At 48.4% G+C, this 18,857-nt stretch overlaps 1 protein-coding gene across 1 annotated transcript; it reads left to right on the top strand.

The window, feature by feature from the left end:
• Positions 1-5,797: 5,797 nt before the first annotated feature.
• On the top strand, positions 5,798-11,734 carry RPS7 (ribosomal protein S7). Its single transcript, XM_081264768.1, has 7 exons — positions 5,798-5,866; positions 6,061-6,144; positions 6,225-6,296; positions 6,731-6,874; positions 7,854-7,918; positions 10,951-11,101; positions 11,624-11,734. Exons 2-7 carry the CDS (start codon positions 6,070-6,072, stop codon positions 11,699-11,701), a joined length of 585 nt encoding a protein of 194 aa, XP_081120894.1. The 5' UTR covers positions 5,798-5,866; positions 6,061-6,069; the 3' UTR covers positions 11,702-11,734.
• The last annotated feature ends 7,123 nt before the right edge of the window (positions 11,735-18,857 follow it).

Here is an 18,857-nt window from a genome sequence, read left to right as displayed (position 1 = left end):
TCCCTGTACTTCTGCTACTCACCCTGTCATGTGATGCACCCCAAGGTGAGCAGTGAACTAGGCTTGAGACCTGGTGCATTCCCTGTCACATGACTTCCCTTCAGACCCCAGTTTTGCTCACTAGCCAAGGAGGATCAAGTGCCTGGTGCACCAGGGCCAAGAACCATAATGGGGTGGAGCAGAGGGCTCTGTGCCCTCTAGTCCTCCGGCCCTCCGGCCTGGAAGAGCTATGGGGGTCACCCAGGGCGATGTGTGTATCACTTTTCAGCTGATGCCTGTTTGTTCTCCCCTGAGCCTGAGGTCGGAAGTTCATGCACATCAACTTCAAATTCCAGCTCCACCATCACCAGCGCTATAAATCTGATGAGCTGCTTCCTGTGAAAAAGGAGATCGTGATGCCCTGCATGGTGGCTGTGCAAGCTGACCAACTGCCTGATGTTCCTGCACCGTCTCGGGGCCATGCTCCTTCTGATCTCAAGCCTATTTCATGCAAATTAATGGCAAGAATTTGTTGCTCTTGGTGAAATATATTGAAGAGGGGCAAATTATCAGTTTATAGTAAAAATCAAAAGTGTAAACATTTCTGTATTTTAGATATGAACATATGAATTGGTAGTTTCCATCCTCCTGACAGGTCTCTGTGCCTGAAGATCCTGAGCTGTCATGCAGGAAAAGGGACCTTGAAGCTTTACAGAATAGCCAGTGACCTTGCTCCCATTAAATTCCTGACTCAAGATTTTAGCCTTCATTCCCAGCTCCCTGATTCATTTCACTTACACTGGCCAATGGGTAATAATAAATCAAAGCCTTGCTAGCTGCAGAGGAGAGGAGAGAATCCATTAGTTCTTGGTCAAACAGACAGGTCCATACACATGTCTTACCTTCAAGGACTCATCAGTAACTCCTCTCTGTCACTTGTTTATGAACATGAGGATCTGGAGGAGAAAGGATGACCTTGGAGCCCTGGGCTCCCGACCTCTCTGACTTCTGGGCTTTCTGCATCTCAGGCACTGAAATCCCGCGTCTTCAAAACAAGATCTTTCCTCAGGGCTCTTTCACACAGTATGGACGTTGGTTTGTTGGTTTGTTTTTATATCTCCAACAGATTTATTTTTATTTTTCTATTTTTTTAAATTTTTATTCTGGGGATTGAGCCACATTCCAGGCCTTTATTATTTTATATTTTGTGACAGGGCCTGGCTAAGTTGCTGAGGCTGGCTCTGAACTTGTAATCCTCTTTCTTTAGCCTCCTGAGTTGCTGGAATTCCTTAAGTCCAGTTAAGTGGATTTAGTTTGCTTATTTTATCCCTGTTTCTTGGCTACGCAGCTGCTGAGCCTGATTCACAAACAGGAGGGAGGTCCACAACACAGGAACCCTGTTCTTTTCTGAGTCCCTGGTTGGAACCCCCACCTCGGTCTATGCAGACCAATGGCCTGGGCCCCCTTTCCTCTTCCTCTAGTCCAGGTATCCCACTGGGTAGCACTCTTGGGTATAAGGAGAGATGATGAATCTAGGTTGCAGCTGGGTTTCCTAATTTGCCATTTATCAGTGCTAGGCAGGAAGGCCCCTTCACTGCCTTCCCCACGGGGCAGCACATGTAATGGTAGTGCGATGTCTCCCAGCAACCAGGCTTCTCCCTTCCAGGAAAGCTAACAGCCTTAGGCTGGCAGGGAAAAGGGGCATTTTGATGATGCACTTATAACTGATCCCAAAAGTAAAACAGGACCCTGAGTAGGAAGAATGGTTACTAAGCCTATGGGTACACTTTGCTCTGGAGAAAACTAATTAGCCCTGAATTAACAAAGTAACATGAATGTAATTAACACTGATGTAACAAGCGCTCATCCCTGATATCCCTATGCACCCTTCCATCAACGACAGTAACACCCATCTAATGACCAGCTATAAGGTAGGTCTGGGCATGTGAAATCAACTAATGGGGACATCACAATGCCACAGGACAGTAAGGACTCTGTGACCACAGTAACTCTCAGTTCTAAACAAATTGGGGTTGTCCTGCAGGCAGGCAGCACCTTGAGCAAACCAGAATCCAGTGTCTCCATTTCCCCCTTAATGAAAACTTGCTCTCTTGTGGGTGCTGAGTGCCCTTTCTCCACCCCAGAAGTCAGATCTTCCTGAAGATGCTTGGCCATTCTTCCCAGGAGACTCTATTTTCCTGATACTGCTGGAATTTCACTTGTACCTCACTGAGCAGGACTTTGTTCTTTTTGCCTAGCTAATGATGGGTATATATTCTCTGTCTCCAGGTGACCCTTTCACTCTAACAGGAACTAGAAATAAAATATTGACTTGAAGGAAGTAAAATCTCCTTGTCAAATCCAGTTAAATATATCTTTAAAAATTATTAACATTAGCTGGGCGCAGTGGCACGTGCCTGTAATCCCAGCAGTTTGGGAGGCTGAGGCAGGAGAATCCTGAGTTCGAAGCCAGCCACAGCAACTTAGCAAGGTCCTAAGCAACTTAGCAAGACCCTGTCTCAAAATAAAATATAATGGGATCCTAATTGAAATAAATTATACTCCATATATGTATAATGTAAAATGCACCCTACTGTCATATATAGCTAACAAGAACAAATAAAAAATAAATAAAATATAAAAAGGTTTGGAGATATGGCTCAGTAGTGAACTCCCCCTGGGTTCAATACCCAGTACCCGCGCCCCTCCAAAAAAAAAGTTATTAACATTGATAGGACAAGGGAATACTGTGAATAATTCTGCACATGTAATAACTTTTTTTCTTTTCATGTTATAATTTAATTGTTTTATTTATTCCATAGTTTTACAGGTGCATTCTATTTGTACATAGGATTTGTTGTTACATATTTGTACATACACACAATAAAATTTGGCCAGTTCCACTCCCCAGCACTTCCCCTTCTTCCTTATCTACCACCCTCTCTCCCTTTCTGAGATTCACCACCACCCTTCTTTTCTTTTTTCCTCTCTAGCTTCCACATGAAAGAGAACACAGGGCCTTTGATCTTCTGAGTTTGGTTTATTTTGCTTAACCTAATGGTCTCAATTTCCTCCCATTTTCCTGAAAATGCCATATTCATTCCCCCCCCAAAGCAGGGCTGTGTATTCCACACAAAGGCAGGCAGTGAGGGGGTGATGGAGAACAAGGGAGGCAGGCAGGGTGGAATTGAGCAGACTGGGGCAAGAGCAAGGCAAATGCCTAAGGCACCTTGCCTGAAGTCCCCTAGAGGGCAAGGCCATGAAAAGGTGGGGAAAGGGGGACACGAAACTGAAGCTGGGGTCTGTGGGCAGTACACGCAGAAACTGACACCCTTGGGGCTGGGGTGGTGGCTCAGTGGTAAAGCACTTGCCTTGCATGTGTGAGGCCCTGGGTTCGATCCTCAGTACCACATAAAAATAAATAAATAAAACAAAGGTATTGTGTCCAACTACAACTAAAAAATAAAAAATAAAAAAATAAAAAAGAAACTGATACTCTAGCCTCTTCCAAGCTGAAGGTAGGGGGTGGAGCAGGGCCCGAGGCCAGCAGGGCTGGGAGAAGCAGTGTGAAACCCAAAGCCTGGGACTAGTGGGTGCTAGAAGTTAGCCACACAAAGTTCTGTGGCTCCAGCAGGTTTTTCTCAAGGGCAGGCAGGAGGGAGGTTGGAGGCCCAAAGCCAGTGGCTCCCATCTTGGTAACTTCCCCACTAAGGAAACCGTCAGGCCATGGGTGGACGCAGGACTGCAGTGTGAGTTCATTGGCTTCAGTCTAGGAAGGGAGGCCCAGGACCTGAGAACTACCAAGTTATCACAGCAAGCTCTTAAGAGGTACCACGTCCCTGACTTGAAATACTCCATATTCTCACTCTCACTCACCTCTGGGACCTACTGGAGGAGGGCAGGCCTCCGGAATTCCAGGAGGGGACCCACCTTCAGGGACGGGCATGATGCTGAGGATCTTGAGGTGAAGGCTAGGAACAGGTGTCCCAGGGACGTCCATGCTCAGACTGCAGGGTAGGGGGGCAGGGCGGAGTGAAGGTAATCTCATACCTGTGCAGGATCTTCAGGAAGCCAACCTTGACCAGAAAGCTGCTGTCCCCCCTTCTGGGTGACCCCGGTCACTGAGTCATGTAGCTTCTCATGAAAGTGGACATGGCTCTGGGAGCCTTTGGCATCATGGCCTGCTGCAAGGTGGATACTTCAGACTCTGGGCTGACTGCCCTTGTTGGCTGCAGCTATCAAGGTGAAACACACAGCTCCAGCTCAGCAGAGTCCCACGCTCCAGGGACACAAGCAGGAACCTTGCAGGCTCACCTCTGGGATGGGCCAACCAGGACAACCGTGGTGGTGGCTGCAGCTGGGGATCAATGCTGAACACGAGGAAGAGAGCCCAGTGCCCACCCTCCTGGCTTACAGCACACCCTCGCCTCCACCTCTCATTTTTCTTGAAGGCTGAGTAAATCTCCATTTTGTACATATACCACATTTTCTTTATTCATTCATTGATGGACCTAGGCTGGTTACTGTGAGTTGTGCTGCTATAACCATGGGTATACATGTATCACTGTATAGTAATTCTTCAGAATAAAAACCAAGGGAAGTTATAGAGGAGTCATGGTGGTTCCATGCCTAGTGTTTTGAGAAACCTCCGTATTGATTTCCATAGTGGTTGTAGTAATTTACAATCTCACCAACAATGTAAAAGTGTTCCTTTTCCCCACATCCTTTCCATCACTTATGATTATTTGTATTCTTGTTGATTGCCATTCTGACTGGTGTGAGATGAAATCTCAGTGTAGTTTTGATTTCCATTTTACAAATTGTTAGAGATGTTGAACATTTTTTTTCATATATTTGGTGGTCATTTTCATCTCTTTTGAGAAGTTTTTAGTTAATTTGCCCACTTATTGGGTTGATTTTGGGGGTTAAGTTTTTATTACTAGTGATTATAACCTTGGGGCGCTTTATCAGGGAGCTACATCCCCAGGCCTTTTTAACCTTGAAACAAGGTCTCATTTGTGAAGTCTTCCTAAATTGCTGAGGCTGACCTAGAACTTGCCATCCCCCTGTCTTAACCTCCCAAGTCATTGGATTACAGGCATGAGCCACCTTGCCCAGCTGGTGTTAAGTATTTCGAGGTCTTTTTTTTTTTTTTTAATTTTTAATATTTATTTTTAGTTCTCGGCGGACACAACATCTTTGTTGGTATGTGGTGCTGAGGATCGAACCCGGGCCGCACGCATGCCAGGCGAGCGCACTACCGCTTGAGCCACATCCCCAGCCCTATTTCGAGGTCTTTATATATTCTGGATATTAATCCTCTGTCTCAAAAGCAAAGATTTTCTCCCATTCTGTGGGCTCTCGCATCACATTCCTACTTGGTTCCTTTGCTAGCACACATAAATTGGACAACTTAGACGATATGGACCAGTTCTTTAAAAAGCACCAACTACCAAATCTCACCCAATATGAAATAGATAATTTGAATAGTCCGTAATTATTTTTAAAAATTGAAAAAAGAAATCCTCAGACTCTGATTTCACAGAATTTGTCAAAATGCTCCAAGCCGAATTAATTTCAATTTTCCACAGTCTTTTCCAGAAAACAGAACACAAAGAAGTATTTCCCAGCTCGTTTTATGACGTATGTATTAACCGGATTCCCAACCAGCCGACACCCAGTACCGCATTCCAGGACCAACCAGCGAAGCCCGCACACTCGAGCTCTGGACCCACTTCCGGTACTCTCTAGTTGTCCGGCTGCTTCTCAGTGGTTCTTCCGGTTTCCGCCTCTCTACTTTTGGTGTTCCCGCCTCTTTCCTTCCGCCTCCGAGATATGATGAGATCTCGCGAGAACTGGGCCTCTTTCTAAGCCGGCTCTCTTCAAGGTAGGTGGTACGGGGCCTAAGCTCTGCCGCGCTTTTCGGCTGGCTTGGGGGAAAAGGCCCCATGGGGTCTGTCGGGACTGTGGGCCCTTCGCCTCGGCGATGGGATGCAGTGGATTACCCGGCCCGCGCCAGTCGATGGCCCTGGCAGGCCGGGCGGGCGGCGGCCGCCCCGTTGACCGCGCGTGCTCCCCCAGGATCGCGCCATGTTCAGCTCGAGCGCCAAGATCGTGAAGCCCAATGGCGAGAAGCCGGACGAGTTCGAGTCGGGCATCTCGCAGGTGAGTGGCCGCGCGGGCGGGACCCGGCGGGCGGGCGGGCGGGCGCGCGGGGCGGGCTCCCACGCCGTGTCTGCCCGCAGGCGTTGCTGGAGCTGGAGATGAACTCGGACCTCAAGGCCCAGCTGCGGGAGCTGAACATCACGGCGGCCAAGGTGAGCGGGGAGGTGCGCGTGTGGTGCCCAGGACCGCCGGCCGTCGCGTTGGAGTCAGAGCCTGTGCCGCCTGCTCTGGGGAGAGGAGTGGGCCTGCGTGCAGGGTCGTCGTTAGGTTCACGAGCTAAAAGCTGGGCGTGCCAGGTGTGCCCGGCGTGGGGAGGCCGAGCCAGGTAGGTGCTGGGGAAGGTTCGTCTGACTCCGCTCTGGAGGGGCTCTATCTGGTGATGACCTCTTGCTGGCATCACGTGGCAAAGGACAGGGCGGGCCGCGTGCGTCTGCCTGATCGGCCCTCACAGCCACCTGCAGTGGCTTGAAGGCCCAGTGGGTGAGCGTAGGTCGCAACTCATGGACCTGCGCACACACTCAAGCCAGGTCCCAGCCAGGTGGTCTGGTCTGCGACAGCTTGTTGACCTTTTTTTTTTCTTTTAAAGGAAATTGAAGTTGGTGGTGGTCGGAAAGCTATCATCATATTTGTGCCAGTTCCTCAGCTGAAATCTTTTCAGAAAATCCAAGTCCGGCTTGTGCGTGAATTGGAGAAGAAGTTCAGTGGGAAGCATGTGGTTTTTATTGCTCAGGTATCTGTTACTGTTGAAGGTTCTTTTTCCTGAATTTGACCAAGTACTTTGGTTTAAGCTGTGTTGCTGATCACAATGCAGACAACAACCCTGTTAAGAGTACAAGGTAGGGTGCCGGGGAAGTTGTGGTCATGTTAAGTGATTGAATACATTCTCTTGAGGAGTCAGAACAGTGTGAGAGGTTGGTTCAGTCACAGAAGGGCTTTCCATGATACAGTGCCATTAGTGTCTAGTGGGCTGCTGACAGGGCCACCAGGCGAAACGAGGGCCTGTGAGGTTGTGCTGATCCTCTGCTGAATCTGACATGGGCTCTGAGATTGAAAGATGCCACTGGATACCTTATAGAGAAGGGAGCGAAATGAGTGTTTTAACTTCACATCTGGCTTTGGTGCAAATTAGTCTGGGGAATAAAGGGCCAGGACTGATTGGGAATATAAGAAGTAGTACTTTGGGACTGGGGTTGGGGCTCAGTGGCAGAGTACTTGCCTCACACATGTGAGGCACTGGGTTGATTCTCAGCACCACATATAAATAATAAAATTAAGATCTACCAACAACTAAAAACATTGTAAAAAGTAGTAGTAGTACTCTGGGTCTATCAGCCATCTTCTGCTGCTTGTGTTGTGTAGTGGGCTTTGTTGAATATGGGAAGATGTCAGAAATGTGGATTATTGAAAATTCTGGAAGTGATTTTATAGAAAGGGGTTCCTCAGTTGTTTAGTCTAGGTTTTTCCTAAACTTTTGACTTTTTTGCTTTTAAAACTAACAGTTAGGTCAGGGTTGTGGCTCAGTGGTAGAGCACTTGTCTACCATGCATGAGGCACTGGGTTAGATCCCCGGCACCACATGAAAAAGTAAAAACAAAGGCATTGTGTCCATCTACAACTAAAAAAAAAATATTTAAAAAACCCAACAGTTATTAGCTTTCTGTCAGCTTATAGGTTTTTTGGTTTTTTTTCATATAATTTTTACCTTACAGAGGAGAATTCTGCCTAAACCAACTCGAAAAAGCCGCACGAAAAACAAGCAGAAGCGTCCCAGAAGGTGAGTTTTTCAGCTGTGACTGAATTGTGCTGCGCTCCTGTCTGGCGTGTGATTTGTACAAGGTGTGTTGTATATTGCAGCAAGTTATCCATTAAGAATCTTGACCGAGTGACATTGGTTTCCTCCATAGAATTGATTCCAGACCCTCAGTTCTTAGGCATGAGGAAAGCATGCTAGGTACAGTGGAGGTGACATAGTTGGGGATGGAGGTAGAAGTGAGGTGCCCTTCTGATGCTTCAGCTTATTTGGCATAGACTTAATAGTTGACTTCCTGAACTAGGCCTTGTGTTTTTAGTGTCTCTAGTAGTTGGTTTCTCAAATTTTGGATTCCAGGATCCCTGCAGACTCTTCCCTAGGGACCAATTTGAGAAAAAAAACTATTCTGGCTATTTCTCTAACTGCCAGAAGTGGCACACTTAGGAATGTATCATAGTATTATTTTCCCTAGTTCATGGATGAGAAAATGGATCCAAGCCCAGGAGAGTTTGCTCAGTTAACTAAAAGTGCTGGCAAGTTTTAAAACTCAAGTTGTTCTATGAATACCTAGAAAATAGAGATGGGAACTTTAGTATTGTGGGTGTAACAGGGATTGTTTTTACCATGGGTGTAAGAGACGGGAGAGGAGCCTGAGGATGGGAAAAGGAGGTGTCTGATTTTCTAGAACTTTGAATTTGTTTCATGGGCAGTGGGAGTGGCATAAGAATTCAGGATTTTTTGGGCCTGGTGCCTTGGTACACACCTGTAATCTTAGGAGGCAGATATAGATAGGAAGATCACAGGCTTGAGACTAGCTTTTTTTTTTTTTTCTTTTAACCTGCTTCTTTTTTAAAATCTTGACACTTAGAAGGTAGAAGGGGTTTGGAATCCCAGTTCTGAAAACCTGTGAGGAATTAATTGAGCGTAGGAACACAGCTTAGGGACTGTCTCCCGGTTCTGCAGCCTTGATTGATGCTCTGTCCTCACAAACCTGGAATTTCCAGATGTTCTCAGTCAGGACTTGGCTCTTCCTAAGCTATTCACTAAGAATCTTGACTGAGTAACATTGGTTTCCTCTGTGGAATTCATTCTAGATGTAGAGGTCAGGTGATTCACATAGGCATTTATACAGTATAATAGAGCAGCGATGTAAAAGATGAGTCTGTCCATTTTTTCAGCAAAGGATAGAATGAAAGGGAAATCCTCAGTTCTTAGCTGTTGAGGAAAGTGAGCTAGGTACAGTAGAGGTGGACATAGTGGGGATGGAGGCAGAAGTGAGATGGACTTCTGATCCTTGTTCTCCCGCTCCCTGAGATACATTTAGCAGGTTGTGGTGATTATGCCACTTTTCCAGTCTGGTTACCTGCTTTCAGATTGATTTTGCTTTTCAGTAGCCCCACCCCTCATATTTTTGGCTATGTAAGGATTCTTTCCCTCTGAACTACTTCAGTCCCATGGTTTGTGATTATTAAAGTTGCATTGCCATTGTTTCCCCTTTTAAATGATTTTTTAAAACAGAATTTGAGAGATGACTCTTAAGAATAGCTTTGTTTCTGTTTTAGTTTACATTTTTTTAATTTTATGTGGTGTTGAGGATCGAACCCAGCACCCCGCGCATGCGAGTTACTGCTTGAGCCACATCCCCAGCCCTTAGTATACATTTTAAAGGAAGTAATTGTCTAATTTCACAGTGGTGTGTTTTCCAAGTACTATAAGAATGTTTCACTAATGAGTAGTAATGACTTTGAAAGTTGATGAAGACTTTGGATCGTGGATCCTGAGATCCACTAGAAAGCAGTTCCTGTGTGTGTGGGTACTGCCAGATAGAAAATACAAATGAGCACGACGTAGTGTCTGTTACCCACCCTGTGGTGACTGAGATCTAGATAAGTAGCCACAATATCAGTCTGCTTTAAATGTCAAAAATAAGAACTGTCTCTTGACTCAATCCTGGCATCTTGTGGTACATAGTAGGTACCCAAAAGTTAGGAATTACAGATGGTCCCTGGCTTGTTTTGACTGTAAAGTCATGCAAAAGCGATAGAAACTGTACTTGGAATTCTGAATTTGGCTCTTTTCCCAGACTAGTGATATGTGATACAGTCCTCATGATGTGGGGCAGTGGCAGTGAGCCCACAGCTCCTGATCAGCCTCACGATCTCAAGAGGGACCAACTGGCAGTCCTCAGTGGACTCTTGTTAAGCTAGGGCGCTCAGCAGTTCAGGTGTATTAAATATGTCTTTGACTTTCTGTGTTTCCTGCTGGTGATGGGTTTACCAGGTATAATCACATTGTGAATCAAGGACTGTGCAGCTGAACCTTTTTGATTGGTAGGTGAGGCAGCAGCTGGTGAGCTTGGTGGTCCTGCTCCAGTAAGGAACAGGTATCCATGTCATTTACATAATGGGGATGGATGGAAAATCAGGGTCCACCTGGCTGGGGCCGCCATCCCAGAACTATGAGAGAACAGCACCTTTGGGGATGGAATAGTACAGGAGTTTTGGTGACATCTTAAGAGGCCATGGAGAGCTCTTAAAGGACCTTTAGTGGGTAAATTATGTGATCATATTGGTATTTTTGAAAGATTACTTTGGACAAGGATCCACAAAGTGGTAAAGAGGTTATTTTAAAAACCGTGTGAGGGGCTGGGGATGTGGCTCAAGCGGTAGCACACTCGCCTGGCGTGCGACCCGGGTTCGATCCTCAGCACCACATACCAACAAAGATGTTGTGTCTGCCGAGAACTAAAAAATAAATATTAAAAAAATTCTCTCTCTCTCTCTCTCTCTCTCTCTCTCTCTCTCTCCCCCTCTCTCTCTCTCTCTCTTTAAAAAAAAAAAAAAAAGCCGTGTGAAAATAGAGATAAGTCCTCACAATGGCTTGGTGCACATGTAGTTTACCAGGGTGTCACATTTAAAATAGGAGAGACAGAACTGTTAACTCTCTTCCATCAAAGGTTGGATTTCAGGAATTTTGTTTTGACTGAGAAGTGTCCTCCAGGGCTTACTAGGGCACAGACATTGCTAGATTGCTTAATTTTCTGCTTATTTTTTAAGCCGTACTCTGACAGCTGTGCATGATGCGATCCTTGAGGACTTGGTCTTCCCGAGTGAAATTGTGGGCAAGAGGATTCGTGTGAAGCTGGATGGCAGCCGGCTTATAAAAGTTCACTTGGACAAAGCACAGCAGAACAACGTGGAACACAAGGTGGGGGGCTAATACTGGTGGAGGGGCCTGACTGCTGGGAGGAGGGTACACCCCAGGGCCGCCTGTCTGGCTCAGGGCTGGCTGTTCCTTTGCCACCTCTACCCAAGTCCTTTGGACTCTGTGTGCCAGGTTCTCAATTGGGGATGTTTTAGAAATTGGTCACTTGAATTTCTCTACCTTTTTGTTAGGAGGAATGGAAGTGACCTGGGATTGGCTTTGAGGAAGGCTTGTGTTTTCACACATCGGGGTGGGTGGTGGGGGACACCCGCTGACACCCTGGCTTCATCCATGTGCTGCAGAGGAGGAATGGCACTGTGTCAGGATGCAGAGTCTGTCCGGGGAGGCTGAGGTCGAGCTTGTCCCTGGTCCTGGGATTCTGGGGGGATGCCCTGAGGAGTTTTCACCCCTGATTGTCCAGGAGGAAAACCATGCCAGACATTTTCACAGACGTCAGGTTTTGGGGTCTGTGTGTGCATTTAAGTTTGTGATTAATTTGTGATTCATTTTTTTTTTTCCTTATAGGTTGAAACCTTTTCTGGTGTCTATAAGAAGCTCACAGGCAAGGATGTTAATTTTGAATTCCCAGAGTTTCAGTTGTAAACAAAATGACTAAATAAACTGTCATTTACAGTATCCTGTTTTCTTCGGGTATTCTGTATTCAAGATTGCATAGATTCAGGCTTCTGTTTTAGTGGCTTCCTGTGAAGACTGGAGAATTTGCACAGAGGGACCTACCTGTATGTCAGGATTTTCAACAATGCTGCTACTCTCACTAGTAACACCTCAGAGGGGTTAAAACAAAGCAAAAATATCTCCATGAAAAGAACTTTTAAACATACGTGAGAATATAATTGCCTTTTGAAACTAGTATAAGGATTAAGTGTATTTTAAGATGGCCTTTGGGAGATTCTTCTGTTTTAAGTTAGATTATCCTATAAGATTCCAAAAACTTGGAAATGGCTTTCCAGTCTGTCAAAGAGTTCCAGTTGGCTTTGTAACCATTTAAAATGTTCAATTTTTTTTTTTGATTTTTAGTTGTAGATGGACACAATACTTTTATTTATTTATGTGGTGCTGAGGATTGAACTCAATGCCCCACGCATGTGAGGCAAGCACTCTGGTACTGAGCAACAACCCCAGTCCCATAAAACGTTCAATATTTTCTAATTACTTTGCAAGAACAAAGATTACCAGAATACCAGGATAAGTGCAGAATTTTGGTTGGTCTGTAACAACAGCTGCACAATTGCAGGATGGGAAGCACAGCCAAAGATGTGCTGCTTCCATTTGCATCTATCTTTGTCTTGCAAAGTGGTAGTGGAGATTTTCTGTCACTCACAAAGGTGATGGTCATGTGACCACTTCCAGCAGGTTCCCCTCCCTCAGCTTCCCCCTGTGTACTTTGTTTTGTCACTGAGGGTTGAGCCCAGGGGCCCTCCACCGCTGAGCCACGTGTCCCTGACCTTTTCATTTCATGTTTTCAGACAGTCTTGATCAGGGCCTTGCTAAGTTGCTGAGGCTGGTCTTGAAACTTTTTATCTGCCTCAGCCCCCAAGTCTAGCTCACAGCCCTCTTATTAAAGTGAATTCTAAACTCATATTCTTCAAAGTCTCTCAGATTTGATAATTATTAAAATCAAGAAAGTAAACAGCCTAGAGCGGGGGTTTACAGTTGCTGTAAAGTATTGAGGCAAGCTTTTCAAAATGAAGTTGTCTCACTGCTTCAGCTACAATTAGTGCTTTGCTGAGCAGAAAGGTTTAGGGACCTGTTTCCAGTTTTATCCCAGAGTCTCATTATAGCTGGGGTAGTAGCCCAGTGGTAAGCATGCGAGGCTCTGAATTCAATCCCCAGCACCACAAAACAGTGGAAATGTCTGAAATTTTACAATTTGTAGATGAAGGAAATCTAGTAGAAGCTTATGTTTGACCACCATTCAAAAAGTAACAGTGCAAAAAACAAATGCCAAGTGTTTTCTCTGATACAAGGAGACTGACTCAGTGGAGTAGGGAGGGGGAACATGGGACGAATAGATGAAATCTAGATAGGTAAGAAGGGAGGGAGGAAAGGAAGAGACAGGGGATTAGCAAGGATGGTGGAATGTGATGAGCATCATTATCCAAAGTACATGTATGAAGACACGAATTGGGTGTCAACCTGATTTATATACAGACATGAAAAATTGTGGAATATATATGTGTAATAAGAATTGTAATGCAAAAAAAAAAGTACAAGTATAAAGAGTAAAAAAATAAAAATAATACATGCTCACTGTTGAAACTAAAAACAAAAAAAAAATGACGTTTTCCACGGAGGCTGTGGAGCTGGGGGAGGTAGGTGTGTGTGCTCTGGTGGGCTCCCTTTTGGTCCTGCAGTGCCTGCTGTGTTACTGGCTGGGGATCTAACACTCTGAACAGTCGCCACCGCAACTTTCATTAGAAAACACGCCACCAAGAAGTCTGTGAGCCAAACGGGACATTTTGGGAAGATAAGCAATGGCATTTGTGAATTTCTCATGTATGCCTTAGGAAGCTTATTTTTCTTTTTGGCTTCAGATCTGTTTCCTTGACTAGCCTCATTTCTGGAGGCTCCTGAGAGCCTCAGAGATGACCTGGGAGGGTGAGAGGCCTGAGGACCACCCCCCAGGGAGCCCTGGTGTAAGTTCAGGTCCACAGCTGCCCTGTGAGAGAGGAAGCTATGCTGGGCAGTTCACCATGTCCCTTTGCGTTGTGGGTGTGCTCGCGACCAGAGGGTTAAGCGGCATTTCTTCAAGACAGGTCCACCAGCAAGCACCCTTCCCTCCCGTCGGGGTGGGTGTGTTGATTTTCAGTTCTGGCTGTGCTGCAGCAGGCGCGTGCAGGCCAGTGTGGCAGCTCAGGGCACACAGGCAAGGGGGGCAGGCACCGAGCAATTCCGGCTGCAGCCACTGATCTGTGCTCCCTTGAATGCTGACAGCCATCTATGAGGCAGGTGTGGTTCTCAAAGTGTGGTCCTGGTTCTTGTGAATTTGATAGAGCAGAAAATGCTTGGATCCCACTACTTAAGGCATGGTACCCCACAATCTGCCCCAACAAGTCTCTGGGTGATTCTGTCACTGGCTGCAGTTTGAGAAGCTCTGATGATGCCCTGACTTCCACGTGGTCAGTGGACACTGGCTTCCAAGTGGTCAGCAAAGCAATCTGATTTTAAGTCAGTTAGACTCCTTAGGAATCTGATGGTGTCCTCTAAGGCAGGGTGCACCCCCTCCAGGCAATCCATGACAAGCAGTGTGATCCAGATTCTGGCGTTGGATAGAAGCTTGGACAAAGAGTGCCGTAACCTGCCTCAGACGCAGAGTTTTAGCTGGCTCTCATCCATTTGCTAACACTGGAGTCTTCAGTGCCTTCTCATTACTTCGCAAGAACAAAGGTCTGAAACGTGTTGGCAGCGATGCGTGTGCCCTGGGACCTGCTGGCTGCTGGACATTGGAGGTGTGGGTTGGGAGGGAGAGGGTGCTTAGGACAGGACCAGATGAGCAAGTCCTGCATGAGGAGGCCTCACTGCTGCCTTGCACTTCAGGGAACTCTGGAGAAACTCTAGATGAGGACCCGAGGTGGCCGCGGTTAATGTCCTTAGGGACAAAGTGCCCCAGAGATATGGGAGCACGTCTGGCGTGACCCTCTGTGAAAGTTCCCATCCAGAGACAAAGTGGTTTTCATGTGACTTATGCTCTCTGACCTCTTGGTTATCTGTGAGAAATGTAAATACTGGATGTGACCAATCTTCTCCTGGCCCCTGGAGCAGAACAGTCTGTGGGGTCAGAGCTCATGTGCAAAAGAGTGCTTCCCGTGGCGTGATGCTCTCCAGAGGCCGAGTGGAGCAGGCAGGACATGGAAGTGGCGGGTGACTTCCTGGTACTAGTGTGAATACAGTGTGAACATGGTTTATCATCTTAAGTGGTCTGATTTACAACCTATGCAAAAGAGGCAAATGGAATCACCACTTTTATTTTTGTAACAGGGTATTTCTCAGGTTGTTGGGATGTTTTGAAAGCCCTTTACCTTGCAGGACAATGTGAACAGACAGCTCTACAGCAGCTGTATGGGAGGGGTCCAGGAAGGAGGGACAGGGAGGCTGGCTCGGCAGCAGTGGCCTGCCCATTTCTGCTAACTGGTCTTGGGCGAGGTCTCTGATTCCTGACCTCTAACATGGGGCTGGTGATGAGACTTGGTTCAGTGGTTGCAAGTGGTCTTAACTAGCACCTGGCGGCGGAGCCTGGCGGTCCTGCTGTCCTCACCGTTGGTGTTCTGAGGGAGCAGAGGGGATGCTGCCTGGTGTTGAGGTGTGAATGTGTCCAGCCCTTGGGTCATTGCATACTGTGGCCCTGAGACGTCCACAAGACTTTGTTCCTGCATTCCCTGCTTTTAAATGCAACTTAAGTGGCAATTTGGGTCTCACTGCCAGCCAGCTCTCCATGGCAGTGGTGAGTGCCTCCTGCGTTTTGCAGTGAAGTCCCATGTGGGAAACAGGACAGGAGAGGCTGAGCTGTGATTACTTCTGGCTGATATGCTGCCAGGTGCTGGTCTCCACTCTTTCTTCTTCACACTTAGGAACTTTTCCACAGTGTGGCTCATTAACAGCCACAAAGCAAAAAGAGGCTGGGCGCCAGGGCCACGCTCACAATCCACGCTCGCAATCCCTGCAGCTCGGGAGGTTGAGGCAGGGGGATGTGAGTTCCAGACCAGTCTAGGCAACTTAGCAAGGTCCTGTCTCAAAATAAAAAGGGCAGGGAATGTGGCTCAGTGGTAAAGCACCCTGGATTCAGTCCCAAGCACCACAAAACAAAAATAAAACAAAACAATAACAAAGAAAAAAGAAAACACAAAAGAATTCCACAAGAGGCAGGAGGGTGTTGGAGGCTGGGGCCATCTCCAGGCCCTGTGGTGCCGGCATTCCCACACTCAGGCACCATCCTGCAGCAGCTGATGGTCTCAGACAGGAAGCTTTTGCAGATAAGGCTGCAGCCATCCAGCTGGACTGCTGGGCCGTCCGGCAGCCAGGCAGGGTCCCCTCCGAGTGTTGGACTGGGGCCAGCCCTTGTAAAGAGCAGCCATGAGGCTTTGCGGCACAGTGTCCTCCTAGGCCAGCAGTGCTCAGGACAGCCCCCTCGCCTAGTGTGCCCAGGTAGGAGACACTGCCGACGGCCGGGGGGTTACTTGGGCACTGAGACATGGATGCGGGGACAAGGTTCCGTGTGGGGCTGGAGGTGGGGTTGGGCTGCGAGGAAGGTGGGATCTGGATTCAGGCAGAGACTGGGTTCAGCCATTCCTGTGGGAACTTCATGGAGACTTTGATGACAGGAGTCAAGTCCTGGGGGTCACCAGCTGGGGTCACTAGCTACGTAAAACCCAACCTGCAGCCGCGGAGCCTGGTGCCTTCTCTTTTCAAACCACTGGGTCATAACTGGCCACAGACCTCATCTGCCGTGGTGAGAGCGTTGAGTGCAGTGGCCCTCCCTGGGGACCTGCTGTCTGCCTCACCCTCGGTAGTAAGGCAGAGCTGGGCCTGGAGGAGGCCACCGTCAGGGAGGGACAGTCCTTCCCAGTGGGTCATCTCCTACCGGCAGGAGTCCTCTTGTCTCTGGAATCTGGAAAAGAGCTCCAGAGGGTGGCCCTGCTGCCTGACACCAGCCCTGAGGAACCGGGGTCTTGCTGGAGCCGCAGAGAAGGGGCACCTCCACGTCCAAACAGCAATGCTTGAAGCCACTGCATGTGATAGGGGACTCTGGTGCTGGGCTGAGCAGCGTCCTGGACCATCTCTGATTTTGAGAAGGGACCAGGCCCATAATCTGCTTAAATCCAGGGAGACAAGAGGGAAGGGGCCTCTTCCTGCGGTGGTCGTGGTGAGGAGTGAAGAACCGTGTCCTGGCTGGAAATTGCTGTAAACCCTGGGGAGGGCACTGCAGGAAGCCAGCGTGGGCAGCTCAGTCTGCCGGTCAAACCAGCCCCCCTCGTGCTTCAGGTGTGGCTCCTGGTGGGCATTCGCAGTGTCTGGGACGCGCTGGGTCCTGCTGGAGGTATTTAGCGAGTGTGATTGGCAGCTCGGGTCACGCTTTCCCCTTCCTTCTTCTGTCCCTGTGTGAAGTGCCCTCTCCCTGAAGAGCTGATCTCATGGATGGCGCCTCAGAGACCTGGGCCTGGCTGGGAGATAAGGATGTTGTTCTTAAAGAGATCCTGTGCCTGCTGCAGCTTTCAGTTCATAAACCAAATTCCTCTTACGAGCAGCCGCGCAGCCAGAGCGCTGGGGCGTGGGGCTCCTGGGGGGTGGGGCCTCCACCCTGTGCCTACCGGCCCTGGTTCATAGCTGGAGCCAGAGTCTGAGAGGGACTGGAGGGCAGGCCTGTGCCTCTTCCTGTCCCCAGGGAAAGGCCCGCTGGAAAGCAGGCCCCAAGCACATGCGTGGGCAGGGGGCTGCTGAGGGGGGTTGTACCAGCAGGCCCAGAGTGGCTCACTCTGGCCTCTGCCTTGCCCTGGTTACCTCCTTTCTTGGGTGATAGCATCAGCCCATCCTTCTAGAAGTCACCGTAGGACCTGTACAGCAAGAGCGGTGACCGTTGCTAAACGCCCTGCTGTCTCTGGGCAGAACTGTTTCTGACCAGACAGGAAACCTCGTCAGCTTGGGGTAGCTGAGGAACCTCGAACACTCAGCATGGTTTACACCCAGCAAACACCAGGAAGGACCAACGGCCGGGCGTGTGGAACATGCTGCAAGGGTCAACATTTTTTCAGGAGACGGAATCAAAATACTTGCTGTCCAGTTGGTGGCCAAGTGCGTAGGGTCAAGAGCGCTGTCAAGAGCAGGCCTGGCTGCACACTATGGCCCCTTGTTACCCAAACTCCTAGGAATTTCAGAACACTGACAGCAGAGCACTAACCCATATGTGGCAGCCATGGCCCCCCCACAGGTGGACTGTGTAGCCAGCGACCGACCCTGGGCATTCTGTGTGGACGTTAGATGTGGTGAAGACTCTGGGAGCTGGGCATGGTGGCCACACACTTGTCGTCCCAGCAACTCAGGAGGCTGAGGCAGGGATTTCAAGTTCAAGTCCAGCCTCGGCAACTTAGTAAGGCCTTGTCTCAGAAAATGAAGAGGGCAGCCGAGTGTGGGGGTGACGCCTGTATTCCCAGAGGCTCTGGAGCCTGAGGCAGGAGGATCGTAAGCTCAAAGCCAGCCTCAGTAACTTAGCAAAGTCCTGTCTCAAAGTAAACATGAAAAGGGCTGGGGATGTGGCTCAATGGTTGAGTGACCCTGGGTCAACCCTTGGTACAAAACAACACAAAACAACACAAAAAAAACAATAAACACCCCCCCTGGAAAAAAAACCCAAACCAAAACCAACCAAACAGTGGTCAGCGGCAGAAAAGGCTGGCCTCAGAGCACCATGCACCAAGCCTTTGGCACGGGGCCTGGTCTGTGGAAGTGCTCCCCAAGCGATGGCTCTCCATAGCACGAAGACAGGTGTGGAAGGGCAGGAAGCCAGACTCCCGGCAGAGAGGCCCTGAACAGCACCTCTGCCCATACCAGGGCCACACATGCACCCAGGAAAGTCTCGTGTCCACCCTGCCTCTGGTAGTGTGCTCATCACACAGGAGCACACAGCTCTGTCTACAGAGTCACTGCAGAGGACAGAGCTGGGCAGCATCCGTCAGGTCGGAGAAAACAACTGCAATGCTCCTCAGAGACTATCCACCATTCCCAGGTGCAGGTGAGGAAGCATGGT

Source organism: Spermophilus citellus, assembly GCF_964194105.1.
Source record: "Spermophilus citellus genome assembly, chromosome: 13".
Lineage (NCBI taxonomy): Eukaryota > Metazoa > Chordata > Mammalia > Rodentia > Sciuridae > Spermophilus > Spermophilus citellus.
The sequence above is the reverse complement of the archived record's forward strand: the minus strand, read 5'-3'. Positions and strand labels throughout refer to the sequence as shown.

Bases quoted from the DNA above. Each gene is read 5' to 3' on its own strand.
- RPS7 (XM_081264768.1), top strand. From the start codon at position 6,070: ATGTTCAGCTCGAGCGCCAAGATCGTGAAGCCCAATGGCGAGAAGCCG. The intron at 6,145-6,224 runs GTGAGTGGCCGC...GTCTGCCCGCAG, and splicing joins TCGAGTCGGGCATCTCGCAG to GCGTTGCTGGAGCTGGAGAT. The intron at 7,919-10,950 runs GTGAGTTTTTCA...TTATTTTTTAAG, and splicing joins AAGCAGAAGCGTCCCAGAAG to CCGTACTCTGACAGCTGTGC.